Raw genomic sequence first — 20,037 nt, 5'->3', positions numbered from 1 at the left:
CTGCATAAGAGCTGCCCTGAGCATGTGATTCCTTCCATGTGGGGCCTTCCATGCTCAGTGACCTTTATAACTACAGGGAAAGCCTATTGTAACATTTATAGAGGGAACTGCTCTGTAGAAAAGCTCTGGTGTGCGCTGCCAACCTACCTGTTGGTTAGTGTGATGTGAAGCAACTGGGACAACTGCCAGCGGGACACAGTCAAGTGACTGGACTATGTATGTTGCTGTCTCCCTTCTCCTATTGACCACTTGCCTGCCCTCAGGATGGATGGTGAAGCAGAAGGCCCTGGATGACTACGTCAAGCAGCAGGACCCTCACTACAGCTACACCCTCAAGAACAAGGAGGACAGGCCAGATGTCACCATCTATACCCTCAACATGACCTCCCTGAAGTGGCTGGATGGTGAGAGCAGAGAATGGCAGTTTTTCGCTTGCCCTTTTCATTTGAGGAGGATGAGAAAGAGTGGGAAGGAAGCCTAACGTGATGTGGAGGCTTCTAGATGAGTGTGATCTGCTCTGTGGGAAGTATGGACACGTGAGGAGGAGGAGCCACAGGCCTAGTCTCCCTGTGGCTGGCTAGAAAAGGGAGCATGGCCACTTCCCCAGCCTTTGGGGAAAACATAGTTCTGAGGCAGAGCTCAAGACATAGGTCCAAGCAGGAAGTAGAATCTCTTTAAAGTGGTTAATTCGCACAAATTATTAAGGTTGGAATTAGAAAACTTTGTAAGGTCAAGGTCTGATAAAAGGGTGAAGTTGACCTGTCTGAGAATGTAATGAAGAAGAAATGATCCACCATCTACAGATCAACTGCAGGGCAATTGGGAGCTAAGCTTTAATTAATGCAAAGGTTTGTGTTGGGTCATTTGACTTTCTTGGGCCAGCAGCATTCTCCTACCAAATTTCTCCATATCCCAGACACTTCCAAAATCTGCCCACAAGGAATTGTTCACTTCAGAGCCCAATCCAACGTGAAATGTTTTCACATATTGCTGCATCTTGCTTGAGCATGATGAACAAGATACATGCCCCAACCTCCAGTCATACTGACCCTTTATCAGGGGATTTTCCTGACTGCTTTTATGATGACTCTTTTTTTACTTAGTGCATGGTTCTTTTGGTGCAGATTCCCGTGTGAATCAGTACATTGTTCTTACTGTTATCTGCAGGAGTGGCTCAACATCCCTTTCCATTTCCCTTCCTTCCGTGCTCCATTTTTTGAGCTACGATTCATGGGGTTGATGGGATTTGGAGTCTAACAACATCCCTGCCCAAATTGGGGGGGGGGGGCTGGTGACCTTCCTTTCGCTTCATATGTCCTAACCCTGTGTGTGTGATTTCTCTACTATTAGATAAATACCAGTTATGTTTCTGTGTATCCATTCAGAATCTGAAGTGGATGCAACAGTTTGGTGGCATGAACTGACCATTGTTGTCCCCCGAAACCCCAAAATGACAAGCTTGTGTTTGCTGATGATTGGGAATGGAAGAAATGATGATGTCCCTCAACCCATGGACTTAAGGGTTGATGAAGCCATTATGACAGCAAAATCTGCTGGGTTGTAAGTAGCCGGAAGAATCACTGAGAAATGATTATGACATCAACTCTGCTTTGTTCAGGGAAGTTTTTAACGTGTGATATTTTATTGTATTTTTGCTTTCTATGGAAGCCGCCCAGAGTGACTGGGGAGGCCCAGCCAGATGGGCAGGGTATAAATAATAAATTATTATTATAATTATTATTAACACTGTTAAAGAAATTAGTAGCCCTACTAGAATAGAGAACTGTGAAGCAGATGTTTAATGGTAATCTAATCCAATTCACTGTATTCAAGAAAGTTTATTTATGCTTATTTCTTGGGTTATCTGCCTCTCAGCTCCCCAGTACATATGTACAAATTATGACCAAGATGTTTCTTGAACTCTTTGTCACACATACTCAGATAGGGCATTCAAATCATTTAAGAAACTATGACCATGATTTACTGTTAATGAAAATGGCAGCAAAAGAACAGGAAATTAATTTCAGTTTGCTCTTCTCTGAACTGCTGTAATAGTGTGTCTTGATTTTAGCAAATTTTATGACTGGCCCCAAAGCCACCCAGAGCTGTTGGCTCTGGTTCCTTTGGCATCATTGCCTGTCAATCATAGAGCGTATTTGCTTGTGTTGATGTTATTTTCAAAAAAGCATGAAGCACTTTCACAGCCATTGCAGAACAGATACTAATGACTAATACTTCGCTTTGTCTCTGAAGTTGCACAGCTATTTTGAGGCAGATCCCAAACCAGCCAATTACCTACGACGTAAGTGCTCTTCCCACACTCTTTCATACTCTTATGTGTGTCCACAGAATGAATTGATTGGGTGTAAGGATGTTCACATCTGACAGTTTTGATTTCTCTCTGTTTCTCATCCACCCACCCACTCAATCAAATCTAAAGTTCAGTTCTCCACAATTATGCACCCGCCTATGGAATTCTTTTAGGGGCTTGTGAAGTTTCATCACTATTTTAGGAAAATTTCTCCTAATAAGCACATTTTGTGTGTGTAATTTCCCCTAATGTACACATTTTTGCAAGCACTTCCCCTAATATTACGCATTTTAGATGTTATTTTTTCCTAATACATCATTTACTTATTATTAGTTTCCTTCCACACACATACCTCTAGGCGATTTACAATAAACCAGGTAAAAAACAAAAACAACACAATAAGCAGGGGATATATTTTAAACATATGCACACACCAGTCCAAAATAGACACCCATAGCTAAAGACCGATTCATCCAACGGGGAAAAGCTGTTGGAACAAAAATGTCTCCAATAGTTTGTAGAAAGTGCAGATAGTGAGCTGTCCCTGCTCTGTGGAACAGAATTCCTGCTGGGATACAGCACACACCCGCTCTTTGAACCTTCCACAAGCAATGGAAGACATTTTTGTTTAGATACACTTTCCCAGCTGGATGAAATAGTCTCTGCCATAGATGGTTTATGTTGAATTGTTCTCAAATTTATCACCAGGCTGTTCTTATTTTGTATGGGTTTTTAAAGCAGCTACATGTTTGTAAATTGCCTTGCTACATGCATTGAAGGATATGCAAAAATAAACAAGAATGCAAAAATAAACAAAGAGAATAGCACATGCACATTTGTGTGTGCATTATTTTGCTGGCATACTGCATCGTGAAATCTGCGTGGACAGGTGTGTTTCATTTCACATACTGCTTCAGACAACACAAATGAGGGACACTCACGCTAAAACGCAAGCTGGTTTGAATTTCTCCCTTATCCCTCACTGGTATTGTTTTCCAAAGAAAACATTTGTATTTCACTTTTGATGTATTGATCCTCATTCTGTCAAGCAGAATCACTCAACCTGTGACAGAACTGAACGAACACATTGCTATGCTAGAGTAATAGATCATGGCAGTTCTCATTCCACCTGGTAGGAGAACTAGGACAGGCCTATCATGCTGTTCTAGGGGACCAGATGGGAGGCCTCAACCAAAAACTTCGATCTGTTTTGCTTCTAGAAAATCCCTATGCAAGAATGCAAGAATGGCATTGAAGATTATGCTGTTTTTTGTTCTTGGCGGAAGTTCATAATTGACAAGATGGCACAGCCAGATGTGCTGATTCAGTTCCCAATGGTCAAGGTAACTCTGGCTTCTTCCTTCTTTCTGGATTGGTGGACAGGCACTGCCAACATTCAGGAACATGTTCTGCTTGTTCCCATCAATGCAGTAATGCTAGAAGAGTTATTTTAAAGGTTTCTTAAGCTTTAAGAAAAAGCTTAATAGAAGCATGGGATCATTCTTTAGAGGAATTGCGGGCGGGGGTTGGGAGGGAGGGTAGGAGTGAGGAGAGTCCCCCTTGTGCTGCTCAGCTGACTGGGGAACAATTGAGAGTGGTGAAAAAGGGTGCCGGACTCCAGAATAAAGTTGATCTTTATTCTAAGGCGCCCCCCCCCCCCCCATTTTCCCTACTGCTTGGCTGAGCCATGGGAAGGTATACTGTCAACCATGTAAGATTAGGCACTGGCCCAGAAGCAGCCTGGGAAGTGCAGGTTGTACAGTTCTGAACAGGAAATAGGAAAAAAGGCATGTTTCATGGAGACTATGCATATAAGACTAGAGAATCTACATATGCCCAGAAAATGTGCAAAATGAAGTCAAGATACATACATTTTCAACGGCCTGTTTGGAATTATGCATAATGGCCAGATAATGTTCAAAATTTAGCTGAAGATATGAACATTCTGCAAAGCCTATTAGGGATTATGTATAATTGCCAGTGATATACAAAATTCACTCGATATATGAACATTTTCCTGGCCTTGCTGGAAATTATGTATGATGATCACAAATTCTGCACAATTCCCTCTTCGTTGAGGGATTATGTGCACATTCTGCTTGAGACCTGATGAATGAGCACAGTGTTGCAAAGAACTAAACACAGAATATATCAGAGGGTGAAATTAATTCATTTTGTTTCTAGGAGAAGGATTTGTAAAAAATATCGGTGAGGTGAAGAGTGCTGATCCTTACGTCAGCACACTGTGTATAACCTCAGTATTGCCTTTGCAGAATATAGGGCGCCCCTGTTAAAGCTCTGAAGACAAACCTTCTTGTGATGGCATTGTGACTATGCCATTCTAACAATAAAGTATCCTCAGACTCTTTGCAAGTATGTCCTTTGCATTCCAGAGGCTGTAATCCTTTTGTCTTATCTTCAGGCCACTGTGCGGGCCATGGACACCATAACAGCGTTCTTACAGAAAGAATCTGCTGGAAAGATGAGCATTGCCAAGTTCATGTTGACAGGTGGTTCCAAGGTAGGTATGAAGGTCTGTGCTGCTTTGCTTTCCATGTATGTAACTCATCAGTTGCATTATCCTCCTTGTTTTCTTCTCGTTCCCAGTGCACCTTTGCAACCTCATTCTTTTGTCTCTTTTTGGCAGCGTGGCTGGACTGCCTGGCTTGCGGCAGCTGTGGATGAAAGAGTTGTGTCCTTTGCTCCACTTGTATTTGATCTTTTGAATATCATTAAGGTGAGAATCCAATTTCTTCACAGTAAAGTAAAGAAGAGTAAAGAACAACAAGACTGCACAAAGGGCAATGCGCTACGTGTGTGTAGTAACTCTCCATTCTACAGGATTTCAAGTACTTAAGCTTTGGCACTTGCTGTATGGAAAGTCTTAATGTGCACAGAGAACTCACTTCTGGCTGCTTTGCTTCAGAGCTGGCATCATCAATACCGAGCATACTGTGGCTGGACATTTGCATGGCGGCACATACATGAACTGAAAATTACTAAGAAGTTGGACACTCCACGGTTCAAGATACTAACTTCGCATGTTGATCCACTTGGTGAGCACTTCTTAGGTTCTCAGATTTCTATGATAAATGATATGGTAGCAAAAGAAAGGATAGTTGTGTGGCGAGTTCCCGCCTCCCACCAGTAGGAATAAAGACACGTGACACCAAAGCTTAGGTTGATGGGCTAAAATTGGCCACAACTTTATTGGTTACAGGTAAAGAGCGGTATTGGCTTAGGCATTGGTCCTATCGACTATCGGCTTCAGCCTGTTTGCTGAACAGGGAAGGGTTAGCACCAGCGGGGGGAGCCCTGCTGATCCACATCAACTAGGGACTCCCCCGGGGTCACCGCTCAGGGGCACGCTTTAGGCCCTGACCTCCACAGGCTTAGGACGAGGCCACGCCCCCCGGAATCCTTTATCGGACTACCCTTCAATATTTGGGGGAGGTGATGCCGCTCCCCCCCCCCGCCAACACATCTACATAACAATACCCCTACCAATGCCTAACCGCCAAAACCAAGGAGTTGTGACGATTTGCTACGAGGTAGGCAAAAAACCAAATGGCCTGTGCTAATTTGCCAAGTGGAAAAAAATCCTACCAGAAAAAATTCCTTCCCTTAACTGCAACCAACCGAGGTCCATAGCAAGGTCAGAAGGAGAACATGAAGGGCGAGCGGGTGGGAAACCAAAGCAACGGAGTGGGCCAAAGAGGGGGATCCCGGGGCCGCGGTTGCCTTAAATGAGGCAAGCCACACCCCCTGAGCCAGCTGATTGGCTGGCCGGGGGATGACGCGGCCTCAGGATTCCCCAGATCGTGCGGGGGCTGCAAGCCAGCCTCCACGCACGTGTTGAGGGCATGAAGCCCGCAACACCACCACCTCCTCCCGAGGTCGGAAGTGGCTTTGTAGAAATAGAAGGAAAGGGCAATTTTGGTGGCACTACAATGCACGTAACAAGCATGGAAGAACATGGTGTTATGCAGAGGAACAGGGAATGGCTCGATCAAATGAAGTCTTTTCCACTTTGGTGTAGATCCATTATTTTGCCTGAGGTGGGACAGGGTGGGTAGAGCAAGTAAGCAATCAAGCTGGTCACTGATTAGACACTTTTGCATGCTGTCCTTCAACAGCCTGCCTTGAGTAAGTGTTCACTCCCTTGCTGTCTTCCCCCACTCCAAACTTCCAACTCCTTTTCTTCTTCCTCTCTCATTTCTCCACTCCCTCTTCCTCTGCCTCTCCACGTTTCTTCCTCTATAAGCCAATTACCGGCTTTGTTAAGCTACAACAGCCACTTAATTAAGTGGTATACAAATTTTGTTAAATAAAATAAGTTTCTGTTGTGCCATGCCATTAATTTTATATAATCTGCAGGCTTCAGCTTTTGCTTGACTGATTCTGGAAATCAAACAAATATGAGAACTGCTGCAATTTCAGCACCTGTGCCCACATCCTTACATTCTGCCCCCTAAGTGTATGCCGCTTTTTAGGGATTTGTGGTCCTTACTCCATTCTACTTATTCTCTATTGCTTCTGTGCAGTCTTGCTATCCTTTTTATGATGATTTATTACAAAACAAGGTACAGTGGTACCTTGGGTTACATGCGCTTCAGGTTACATATGCTTCAGGTTACAGACTCCACAAACCCAGAAATAGTACCTCGGGTTAAGAACTTTGCTTTAGGATGAGAACAGAAATTGTTTTCCGACGGTGCGGCGGCAGCTGGAGGCCCCAGCTAAAGTGGTGCTTCAGGTTAAGAACAGTTTCAGGTTAAGAACGGACCTCTGGAACAAGTTAAGTACTTAACCCAAGGTACCACTGTAGTAGCAACCTGAGAACCATATGTTGGTCATTTCTAAAACAGTTAATTTTTCCATCCCCAGCATATAACGAACGATACATAAACAAGCCCAAGTATCTAATCATAGCAGCAGGAGATGAATTCTTCCCTCTCGATGATTCCCACCATTTCTTCAATGAGCTATCAGGAGCAAAATATTTCCGGTCAGTTCATGCTGATGCTCTCATTTTTCCTTTTACTATCAAACAGCAGCCCATGTTCCGCAAAACTACAACAAGCTAACTCATTCCGAGCCAAGAAAATCTGTATTCTAATCTGCATCAGTTACGTGCATTTAAATGATAAAACCTTTTTTCGCTTAATTCTGTAATGTGTTACTGTTGTGCAATAATTCTGCATAGTATAATCAAGGACAGTGGCAAGGAGCTGTGCAGGACACCAAAGCTTCACCCCCGATAACTGGAAACTTTAGTAGCTCCTGTGGCTTTTGAGACTTTACCAGGCACACCCCACGCACTCCCAAGCATAGGACAGGATTCAACTAACAAACACTACCAATGGAAGCCCACACAAGGACTTCCACTGGCACAACAAGGTCCCCCCCATTTCTGCACCCTTCCAGTTGGCTGGGGGATTCAGGAGAACTCCTGGAACACAGGAGAGGAGATAAGCAAACTCTCTTTTTTGGAGGAAGGTCAGAAGTGACTCAGGTTGTTAGGCAGTCAGTGGATGGTGTTATTAACCCACCTTTGTAATTAGAATGATAAACATGCAAGCAGTGAACAAAATGCTAGTTCAGCCATCACTCCAATCGACACTGCAATGTTTCTGATGAGTGTCTGCCACTTATTATTATTATTCACTGTGTTTCCATATCCCTCTGTCAATTTGCTTGCCATCTTACTAATTAAAAAGGATTAAAAAAAGAAGAGGCCTGCAAAGCAGTTCTGCCCTCTGATGAGTTGAAACTTGATGACATAAAGGACACCAACCAATGGGTTCTGTGCAAAGGCAGCTTTTGCTGTGTGGTTCAAATTAATCTATACTGTCTTAAAAACATTTACAATTGTCTTTACCCTCAGTAATTCCTGGTATTCACTTTTTTGAATCTCTCAAAGAACTCTGAAAGAATAGCCGCCCAGAGTGGTTGGGGAAACCCAGCCAGATGGGCGGGGTATAAATACTACTGCTACTACTACTAAATTATTATTATTATTATTATTAGACTTACCCTTGCAAAAGCCATGCTAGTTTTACTTCAACAAGTCTTGCTCTTTTATATGCTAATTCTATTTTTAATAAGGGTTTTCACCTAATTTCACCTATTAACTGGCCTGTTACTTCCTAGATCCCCTCTTGATTGCATTTTAAAAGTTGGTGTTACTTGGGCCCATTTGCATTCCTCAGACATGGAGACAGGTCTTCGGAACCAGTTAAATATTTTTGTTAGAAGAACAGCAATTTCACATTTGAGTTCTTTAAGAACTTTTTGGTGGGTAAAATCTGGTGATTTTCTGTTTTTAATTTGTCAGTAGAGCCTAGAACTTGGCTACAGATCCCTGCTGCAAAATTCACAGAGGGTTTGAATTAGAATACTGCCACCCCCCGCCTGTATAATTTTCTATATGTGTATATTCCAAAGAAGAAAAACCCGGAAAGAGTCAAATTTCTGTGATTAGAGGAAATATGTAATTGCTTTGTCTATTGCAAGGGAGCTATTATTTCAAAAACCTCTCTGTTGCCCTGCAGAGCCACCCCAAACAATGATCACTTGATGACACGGGACCCATCGATTAAAATATCAATTGCAATGTCGGTTATAAGCTTTTTTCTTAGCACCATTTTGAATCTGAAAATGCCCCAAATTTCCTGGAAGAGAACCGAGGTGAGGAAAACTCATGTTGCAACATAACTAATTCAGTCATGAGACTTGTTTTATTATTTAGTTCAAGCCATGAGTACACATAGCCTTTTAACTGATGAAAATCATACTTTATCAAGGACACTCTGTTAAGCTCAAGCTTACTAGGAAATTATCGGTATTATTGGAAGCAGGAAGCCTTGGCCAATGTTCCAATAAATGACAGGAACATTATAACATTTGGCCATTTTCTGAGGGCACTTGGTTGGTTTTGAGCTTTACTGGTACATATTAGAATATTATGACATTTCCTTCTGGCCTTTTAATGTTACATTCAGATACAGTAAATATCTAAATATTTAGTATATGTATATGAATATGCCCCTAGAGGCAAAGCACAAAGAAAGGCTCTTCATTTCAATGCAATTGAAAGGTTTTCAGTGAAAGCTGTAGGTTGATTTCACACAGACTGTTTTCTGACACATGTTTCTATACTAGCCAGCTAATTAGGTGGCTGCTGTTGAAATGAGATCTTTGGGATCTACGTAGGAAGAACCATTGCACAGTGGCATTTGCTTTGCATGCTGAAGGTCTTCGGTTTGATCCCTGATGTTTCCACATACGCCTGGGAGAGAAACCTGCTTGTAATCACCCTAGACAGCTGTTGCCAATCAGTGTAGACAATACTGAGCTAGATGGACCCAACAGTCTGACTTGGTATAAGGCAGCTTCCTATAGAAAACTTTCATGTAGCTGATAGAAGAAATGGATGATAGGTTGATGAACACTTGATATTTCTGTCCTATTCTCTCTTTTTCTAGACAAAAGCTACAGGCATTATTGAGCTCTACACAGATATGGAGCCTTCAGCAGTTAAATGTTTCTTTTCTAACACTTTGGGTTCTGAAAGGTAGGATTTGTTGTGCATGATTTATTAATACAAATATACAGTTGATATAAATATACAAAGAATGGGACAATCTGTTAATCTTAGTTGTCTCTTTCTTAAATTCAGTTCTCCACATTTCTGCTGCGTTTTGCAAATTACTGTTTTTTAAAAAAATTCTCATGAAAAATTGCCAGCATTTTTGTGTGCTTTTCTCTTCATCTCCACATTTCTGTATGATGTTTTGTCAAATATACATCTTTTTTGCAAACAATTCTAGTGCTTTTTTCTTATTTTCACTAACCTATGCATTTGTATATGCACTTCACCCTAGCATTTCTGTGCACATTACTTGGCTTGAGAGCTGCATTGCAAACTTCGTAGACATGTGAATCTTGAAGGATGTCTGTGTTTTGGTTTCCACATTATTTTTGAAAGTGTGACAATGGAGGATAGCTTTTAAATCTCTACAGAGAAGCCATTGGGGTGTTCCCTTTTCTCTCTAGCAAAAAAGAAAAGAAAGCATTCTGAGTGCTCTTTGTGAACAGCTCCACAAAACATTATAATTTTTATACTTTTATATGTTTTCAAATCTACAAACAAGATTCATAAGGGAACTCTGTGGGTGGACTACTGAATATGCTCTAGAACTTTTCGAATCGGGTTGATAGTTTTGAAGAACCATCAGAATGGCTGAGTCATCTGAGTAGTAGACAAAGAGTATTTTTGATTTCCTTAAACATAACGATCCCTTTTGCTTCAATAAGTGAACTATTGCCTTGGCAGTGGTACTTGTCTCCAAAAAGTAGCTTCCTCAGCACTCACTGTGCCTCCTCCTTCCCTTCTCATTCTCAGGCGAGACTTCAGGCTGTTGGTGGGTCCTGGTCCTTCAGGTGTTTCACAACCCATATCTTGGCTTCCCTGCAAGGTTGAGAAAGTGGTAAGAGGATTTGGGATTGGGGGTTTCTCTAAGCTTCGTAACACAGCTAAGTGAATCAAACCCCCACCCCTACTCACACAAGCAGTTCTTCAAAAATAAATTATTTCCTTCAAAGAAGGGTTCTGCTGCCAACACATTGAATTAGCCCATTTATTTGCAAAGTTCTTTTTTAAAAATTACACAGATAGTGAGTGTACTCAGTTAGGATAGTGGTGTGGTGTGGGTGTGGTGTGGTGTGGTGTGGTGTGGTGTGTGTAACATGTACTGGCTGGTTACCATTTGTGATGGGCTGCACAGGAAAGTCCATTGCTGTTGCTTCCACCTTAAAGGAGCAGAAGCTCATATGTAACAATAAGGCCCATTCTGGAACCTGCTGGGTTCCTTCAGAAGAAAGGGGTATACATTGAATGAATAAGTAATCCAAGAGTCAAACAACCAAATAAAATGGGATTCTTTTGTTATATAAGTTACCAAAAACATCCATAGGATGGTTTCATTTCAAAGCGCAGCAGAGTGTATTTCCATCTAATGTTGCCCCAGGAGGTGTGGGCTAAAGAGCATTATCTTTATGCTGTAGTTCTAAAATGACCCATGCTAGAAAGTAAGACTCACTAATATATTGGGGCTCATGAGTCTATAGCGGGGTGGGGAACCTCTTTCGGAATGAGGGCTGCATTTCCTTCTGGGCAAGCTTGTGGAGGCTGCATGCCAGTGATGGGCAGTGTCAAAGGCAAAAGTGAACAGAGCAATCAATGTGAATTCTACCATTGTGCAGTAGCCTAGTTTCTTCACAGTCACACTTCTTTCTCTATCCTCCATCCAGGCAAGCAAGAAGTATTATCAGAGTCCAAGGACACATTCCAGCCAGGGGGAAACAGTCTAGGAGGGAGGAAAGCACAGCTGGTGAGGGTTGTGGTTTGGAAGTGTGGGTGTCCTGGAGATTATCCCAAGGGCCAGATAGAGAGGGCTGGAGGGCTGCCCTTGGCCCCTGGGCCTGAGGTTCCCCATCTGTGATGTATGGAATGGTTTATGATCACCTGGAAAGAAGTGGGATGTAACCCCAACCCATCCTGCCCCACTTTGAGCACAGTCACCATAGCTGTTCCACTCTACCCTGTCCTTGGGAGACTCAAACCAGGAACACTCTTCTCCAGATTCACACTAGTGAACATTTTAGAATTTCATAAGCTCAGGGTTTACAAGAGCGCCTGTTACCTGTTCATTTCTCAGTGGCTTCTGTCTGATCCCATTGCAGAAAACGGGTGTTTATAAGGCAGAAGAGGAAAAGCCACAATCGGGATGGAAGGCTTTCTTTATTGAGGTAAATATTCACTCCAGTCTAGTATTTGACTCCCCCACCCCCAGGAGAGAAAACTCTGAGTGCATTGAGTACCAAGACTGATGGAGATTCACCCAAATCAGTCTCCCTAGAAATAACAGGCACTTTTAGGAGGGTCATGTATTGGCATTAGCACTGAGATGCTAAGCCAGAAGAAATCAAGATAGGTTGTTAGACTACGTTTCTCAGATCACACAATTGCTCTGGAGTGTCTACCCTATTCCAGTGTCAAATCTTCATCAACACCTAAAAATAAAGGCTAGAAGGTTTAAGTTTTCCATAAAACGTGTTTTGGGCAAATTATGGCTTGAATAAAGCACTCCTAAATCAGAGTGGTTGACAGGTAGGAACTATGAGCTGGAAATTGCTGTTCCATGTTGCAGTCTAGGCATTAATTCATTGGCTGCTGTAATCACGCCATGATATTTCTTAGGGCTCTGTGAAGCAACCCAAGCTGCTTCACTTCTGACTGTCCCCTATTCAGTTTGAATTGCTACAGGAAGGGGGTGGTATTGCACCCCAAATCCAAAGCTGCAGCTTCAGACCTCCCATTGACTTGCATTGGGAAAGCAAGATATTCACAAATTTTGGAATAGTTACATAGGTGCATAACACCTGCTGACATAGAAGGCCCACCTCTCCAAAAATAGGATGAACCCTGCCAAATTTGAGACGCATAGATCGTGTGACTTTTCTAATAATAATAATAATCCAGAACAGTCATAACTTATTTGAAAAAGATTTTGAAAACCTATCTCAGAAAACACTATGGCCAGGGGACAACACACAATATGTGTATATGCTTGTGTGCATAGATATATGTATATATAATGTTGGATTGGGAAGGATGGAAAAAAATAGAAAACAAACACGTACAGTAGTTTGATTATGAAGGATCTATGACTCATTGAGAGATGATACAAGTGTAAATAAAGTTCAAAACACCATAGCCACATTTGGGAGAGGAAGGAAGTAAAACTGCCTTAGTGGCTATTATAACTGGAGACTAAAAGTGACAACAAGCTCTATGTGTGTGTAGATAGAGAAGGGTGAAAAAAGCAAATAGGTAGAAATGTTGGGTTAAGAGACAAGCTGAATCAAAATACCACAGCAAACTCCTTGTGCCATTCATAGTACTAGCCATAGAGTGAGGGGGAAAGGCACTGGGACAAAGATACTAGGATTGTGGGGATGTAGGATAATATTCTACGTCTGGGTTTGAGGCTACGGGGAGCAAACACCAGTTCTACTACTCCCATTGACTCCATCATGTTTCCCTTATTTGAGGACGTTTACATTTTTCCAGTCATTTTGGAGACAGGTTACTTGGCTTAGATCACCTTTGCTTTGTAACTGAATGTCTCCAGAGCAGGGGGATCTTCTGCTCAGATCGCTTTGGGGGCAGAGCTGAGCCTTGGAGGGACCCTACTTTGATACCGCCTCATCTTGGGATTTGGATGAAGTGGTTGCACAACCCTAGCTGTTAAAACAATTTTGGGGGATATTGCATCATGTGAACTACTTCCTTCTGTTTAATGGGGGAATATTGGCTTTGTAACCAATAATCTAAAAGACTCAAGGCAAAAACTGGTATTACCCAAATTACCAAACACTTAGAGTGGCTGGGGAAACCCAGCCAGATGGGCAGGGAATTAATAATAATAATAATAATAATAATAATAATAATAATAATAATAATTTATTAGCTTACCTTTCAGTCTAGCTCACTCACTGTGTCCTTCCAAAAACAATAAAGCAACTATGCCTGAAAGCTCTACTTTCATGTACTAATTGAAATCCAGTGATAGAAAGCTGTTGTGCTGAATAGGCAGGAAGTATTCTTCCATAAGCTACAATATGCTGTAAGGCACAACAATTATTTTTTAGCTATCCCTGTGCTTTGCACTCCCAATGTAGGCTCCGTTCTATTAGATTTGCAAGGCGAGCTATTGAGCAGAACTGCAATTTCTTTTCCAGGCCACCTTCCCAGGACCTGGGACCATTGATTTTGTGTTAAGTTCTGAGGTTCACATCATTCCAGACACTTTTCCATGTCCAGCCTGCCACGGAAAGGAATGCAAGGGGAAGGTGGTATGACACTCACCAAGGATGCTATAGCTCCTGCTGCTGAAGACATCCATGAGTGTAAACACGAGAGGTGCTCAGAAAACCATGCAGAGGAGTCGGGGTAGGGTGGGCAGAGGAATAATACTGCATAGAGAATGCACAGGTTCAACTTCAACTAACATGAAATGGAAGAGGGATGTGGGGTTGTGGGGTAGGTAGGTGAAGATGTCAGTCAGGAACAGGAGCCCTAAAGGAGGATTGTGGGAAATGGGTCTGGTGGGTGGATGAAGCATATTGGGCTTGAGACAGAGGGGGGGCCTGGTTATATAAAATTATGAACAATTAATGCAGCAAAGGAAAGCGCCTTTGTATTCCTCAGATCTCAGGATCAAAATAAAGAGAAGCACTATGCTCTATAAGTCTTCACTGAAACTCTGCACAAGTATTTGAGCATTCGATGCACAATTCCTTAACCCGGATTTAAAATAGTTTAGCCTCATAGACTTTGATGGGATTAAATAGCCTCTAATCCAAGTAATTAATTATAGCTGGATTGTAAATCGTCATGTAAAATGACCGAGTTCAAATTGCACGTGAGTCACAGACGGAAGTGGGTGTCTTCTTTGGCTAGCTATTATCTCTTCGTTTTCGAGTCCCTTCTGCAAAATGGGGGTAAAAATAAAGTGACTGTATTTTGTGTGGCAGAAGTGAGCCCACCTGCTGTGGCTTTCATGGCCTGATGATTTCTAGCTGTTCTCTCCCTGTTAACAAATAAAGGTTGTTTCTGGCATTCTTACCATCTTGCACTGGGTGAGATTTTCTTGTGTTTTGAAGTGAACCGCCACTTGCTCCACTATCCTCCTATAGCTACTGTATGGGGAATGGGTATCTGTTCTTAGGGTGTGTAGCAGGTTGGGTCATAAGCCTATCATAACAAAAGGAGTAATACCTACCACAGTACTATCAGTGTTGTGAATATATGTCATTCAGTTGAACATAATAGTTTTGTTAGTAAAGTGGATCTACAGACTGTCCTTCATACAGGCAGTTGCAGTGACTGAAGTACAAACCACCAGGGAGTTCTATTGTAAAGGCCCATGAAAATGAAATAGGAGCACCACTGCCCTCTGCTGCTGCTTAATCATGGCAAAGGCATTTATACAGGTCAGCTGTCCATTGTGTTTGTGCTAAACAGAATTCCAAGCAAAGAGACTGAAAGCTCATTTTGACTACATAATCTTAGAAGATAGTGTGGCTGTGAGAGGGACACAGCTGTGACTATCATGAAAGGACCCTGCACTTCTGAATCTGGCACTAAGCTATTGCCGCTACTCAAACTGCACGGGATGAGGTTCCAAAGGGGCAGCAGATGCAGGAGCATGTGAATTCCATGCTGGAATTCGTGGAGCAGCTGAGAAGAACAGGGGAGGAACTGAAAGACAATAATTATCCAGCCCTATTGCTGCACAGCCTTGCAGAATCATACAGGGCCCTGAGTGGTGCTACACAACGGAAGGAAATTGGTGTCATGACCCCTGAAACCCTCTGACACCGCAAGGGCTTATAAGGCTCTGGAGTTCTCTACATGTGGGTGGAGCCGGGAGGAACAAGTCATTCGCTTAGTGCTATCCATGAGCCAGCTTCCAGGCTTGCTTTCCCTGTAGAATTCAGCATCAGATCTGAACAGGACAGGACTTTCTCTGTCTCTCATAACTCTAGAACTCGTGGATGTTCAATGAAGCTGAATGTTAGAAGATTCAGGACAGATAACACCTTGCTGGCTGCTATTCCTGCTGCTGCTATCTCCTGCTAGGACTCATGGAAAACTTATCAGACAAACAGCAAAATTTATCATCTATGCCTGGTTGACAGTTTTATACAATTTTGTCTGTTTGCATGCACACACATGCAAGCAGAAGATTTCAACAGTTCATACTGCCTTGCTTTGAGATTATATACACTGTACCCATGCAAGACAATACACCTCTCTTACTAACTCAGTTTATCTGGGAGTTGTTGGCATCCATCTGTTTTGAAAGACAACGGGGTGCTCCTTCAGGGGCGAAGTCAAACTGCTGCACCAACAGGACCGATTTGATCTTCTCGGGGCACAAGCCTGGGCAGTGTGTATGGAGGTCCTGGGCTGCCCAGATGACAAGACTCTCAGCCTTGTTGATGTAAGTTCAAAGGAAAGCAGAGTGATACATTTGGCACCAGCTTGGATCAAATCAAATCAAAACTTTATTAGCAAAGCCAACAGGCCACAGCTATATAAGAATTAAAAATAGAGGTAAGGATAAAAGGGAGAAAAGAACAAGCAAAAGGAGGTCCGTCAGATAAACAAGTCTGTCACTCAGATGGTGGCCCTCAATTTCATAGCTCTCTCGATGTACCTCGCGACCTTCTCTGTTATCTGACTATCCGTATCAGATAAGAGGAAATACAGTGTGATGTCTGGTGAACGGCCGGGGTTGGAGAGAATGAGTGGAGTAATAATCTCATTCCTTAGGTCTTTGTAAAGGGGGCAGGATAGGAGGACGTGGGACACTGTTTCCGTATTACCATCTCCACATGGGCAGAGTCGTTTTTCAAATGGAGTCTTTTGGTAGCGACCTTCGAGTACGGCAGAAGGGAGAACATCCCATCTAGCCAATGTAAAGGCACGTCTGTATTTTGGGATGGTTAATTTATACAAATATGAAGCTTGGATGTAGGAGTTGCTGGAAAGAGGCAAACAAGGCACCATACAACTGTCTTAGGGACTCCACTCTGGATTTATGTAGGGTTTACTCCTTACCCTTTTCTTTTCCCAAAGATGTTCTGCAAGGCAGTGGAGGTTTAGGGTCAGACTGTTCCTTCTCCTAGGTGGGCTACCTTCCCAGGTTGATGAGCCCCATCTGCCCCTCACTTCCGCCTATAGCACTTGCAGAAACCGCCTTCTTCACAATTGGACCCCCTGTTGGTCTCATCCACTCAGTCCACCACAGCCTGTCTTCGCCTGCCAGGGAAATCCCTAAGTCACTGAGGGTTTGAGACCAATCTGATACCCTCATCTGGTTTAGCTGGACTGTCTGAGCCGTTCCCAGGATGTGGTGGCTGTTGCATGCTGATAGTTTCTAAGAGCCACAGGGGACCAAAGGTGGACAAACTACCCCAGAAGGAGCATGACCCCACCAGAGGCACTACCTTCTGAGTTGGCAATGGTTAAGATTACAGTACTTTCAAAACAGTTCCTCCTGTTTGCATTATCTGGCTAGCTGCTTTTCCTAGTGCCCCTGTACCTGACTAGCTCTGCCCCTCCCAATCATCTTTTGCCTAGCAAGATGTTCCCCTCCTCTCTTTCCCCTCAGGTGGAGACCAAACCCATTACAAAAGGGCATTTGCTTCTGCATTGCTTCAGGCAGTGGCAGGAATGCAAAAGGGAAGGGACAGGGTGATGTTTGCCAGCATGTGCCACCTTTTTCTCCCTCCACTTCAGTCTAGGCCTGAACCCATCCTTTAGGTATAGCAGAGCACGTGTCGGCTTCAATTTGACCATGTGCTGGGAGGATGCTTTGGCCACTGAAGAACAACTAGCACATTTCCATCTGCATAAGGGCTGCCCGGACCATGTGGTTCAGTGCCTTCCATGCTCAGTGACCTTTACAAGTACAGGTATTTGTGCTGATATTTTTTTTCAAGAAGCATGAATTACTTTCATAGCCTTTGCAGAACTGATACTAATGACTTAAGTACTTTTACTTTACTTTGTTTCTGAAGTTGTGTAGCTCTTTTGAGGCAAATCCCAAACTAGTCAATCACCTACCATGTGAATACCCTTGAATCTTTTCCATGTCTGGATCTTGACAAATTCTCTTCTTCTAATACACTCTGATGAGGAAAGTGTTTACTTTCTCACATCAAAATCTAGTGGCAATCTGGAGTTTGTTTGAAAACCATGCTTTATAACAACATCTAAATTTCATGGTCCGTGAAGAAGTGGACATTGCTTTCACAAAAGTAGTTTAATACTAGAATTAAAATACAGAAGCCAAATCATGAAGTTACCTTAGGGAGAAACTGGGAGCTGCCGTAAACTGTTCCCCATCTTCCTACATTTGGAGCCCCAGGCTCTTCCCTGTTCAAACAATCCCAGCATGCACCTTATCAGGATGTCTGTTTCTGTGCTCTCGTAAATGTTGTATTGCTTGTGCCTCTCTGGTGACTCATCAAATTGTAATCGTTGGTTCTGAGAGCAATTAGTTCAAAGATGTGTGTAGATCAAAAAAGTGCAGAGCTTTTTAATATATGTGGAATTTTTAAACATTCATATTAAAAAGCTCTGATTTACACACATCTTTGAGCTAAATTGCTCTCAGCGCTGATGATTACAATTTGTTATTTGAGAACTCTGTGCTTTGGAAACTCCCTAGGCAGAAAATATGTCCTACTTTTATTACAAAGCTGTGCCTTTTCAAACTTAATTATTTAAATATCCTTCAAATGCATCATTTTCCTTTGCTTTAATGCTATGCACAGAGAACAATGTGCTAGCATATGCCCTCAAGCACTTGCCCTGTAAGACAACATTACTTGTTGCTTTACCAAATTAAAAATATGAATCTCGCTTTTGACACACCGACCACCATCTTCCAATAACAGAGCTAAGTAAGCAAGTGCCTTGGCTTTCCAAACAGGCATTATTTTTACAGGCCCTCAAGCCAGTGGTTCTATAAATTGTATTGTTTTCCCCTTCCTCTTCCAAGAATATTTTTATCTCACTTTTAGTATACTATTGATCCTTGTTCTGTCCAGCTGTCACTCAGCGTGCAGAACTGAACAGACACTTTGCCATGCCTGGGTGACAGCTAGTGGGAGAGACTTTTGCATAACTGACCTTGAGATGATAACTGGGGCCATCTGAGCTGAGGAGACACAATCTCCAGCCTGTCTCTCTGCTCAGGTCTGACTAAGCCAGCAAAGGGAGCATTTGCTCTTTCTGCCCTGCTGCGGGCCTTTATTTTTCAGTGCAATGGAGGCTTCGGCCTGGACCACAGTGCTGTTGGCAATGTCTGTGGGCAGCCTTTTGCAGCTGAATCGACCCCTCACATTTTAAATTTATTTTATACCCCTTCACATATGTCTTGCAGTTTCTTTCTGCATCAGCTCTGTGAACTTTGAGGATATTGGGGGGGGGGAATTGTGTGGGTTTGCTTCCCCCACAGCTTTTTTCTGCTCCCATAGCCCACCCAGTGCTGGGAGTGACCAGAGCCCCTTTAAACGGGGCCATTTGTGTAAGATATGTTCATATTGTTGCCATCTAGTGGTTCCCAAAGGCAAAAGTATTTCCTTGAGGAAAATATTGGCCCTGAGCATGCAGGAGGCCTCTGTTCTGGGGAGTGGTCCTAATGTGGATACCTGGCTAAAGGTTGTATAACGGAAACCAAGTAGGGCAACCAGTTACTGTTCATCTTACAGGTGTAGCCCGTATACATTATAAACCAGGCATTTATCACCTTTATCTCCTCATGGTTTAGAAGTGTGTGGGTCCTGGTATTTCTGCTTTCTCCCTTTTTTGTCTTGGGGATACAGTAGTATATGGAAGATGGTTTTAAGGACACGATTTTTCTGCACCATCTATCTCTTTCTAGAAAATACCACAGGCATCATTTACTTCTTCACAGATCAAGACCCCTTCTGTATGTTGACAACAAATGTTATGTTGCTACCACTTTGAGCTCTACAGGGGAGGATTATTTCAGCAATTTTGAGTAATTGAAGGTACTTGTTTTTAAACAAGCAGTTTCCTCAATGATTACTAAGTCACATCTTTCTCATAGAATCATAGA

The 20,037-nt window shown here is 42.7% G+C and overlaps 1 protein-coding gene across 1 annotated transcript; it reads left to right on the top strand.

Moving 5' to 3' along the window:
* Window positions 1-268: 268 nt before the first annotated feature.
* Window positions 269-14,946, top strand: LOC309336377 (autocrine proliferation repressor protein A-like; the record flags this gene model as incomplete). The annotated part of the gene is made up of 13 exons (XM_081851994.1): window positions 269-404; window positions 1,386-1,560; window positions 2,254-2,302; window positions 3,532-3,654; window positions 4,734-4,832; window positions 4,959-5,048; window positions 5,238-5,367; window positions 7,199-7,319; window positions 8,866-9,001; window positions 9,799-9,887; window positions 10,719-10,803; window positions 12,059-12,124; window positions 14,120-14,946. 13 exons carry the CDS (start codon window positions 269-271, stop codon window positions 14,237-14,239), a joined length of 1,419 nt encoding a protein of 472 aa, XP_081708120.1. The 3' UTR covers window positions 14,240-14,946.
* Between the last annotated feature and the right edge of the window lie 5,091 nt (window positions 14,947-20,037).

The sequence above is a fragment of the Podarcis erhardii genome (genome assembly GCF_964252035.2).
Source record: "Podarcis erhardii genome assembly, chromosome: 2".
Classification (NCBI taxonomy): domain Eukaryota; kingdom Metazoa; phylum Chordata; class Lepidosauria; order Squamata; family Lacertidae; genus Podarcis; species Podarcis erhardii.
The sequence above is the reverse complement of the archived record's forward strand: the minus strand, read 5'-3'. Positions and strand labels throughout refer to the sequence as shown.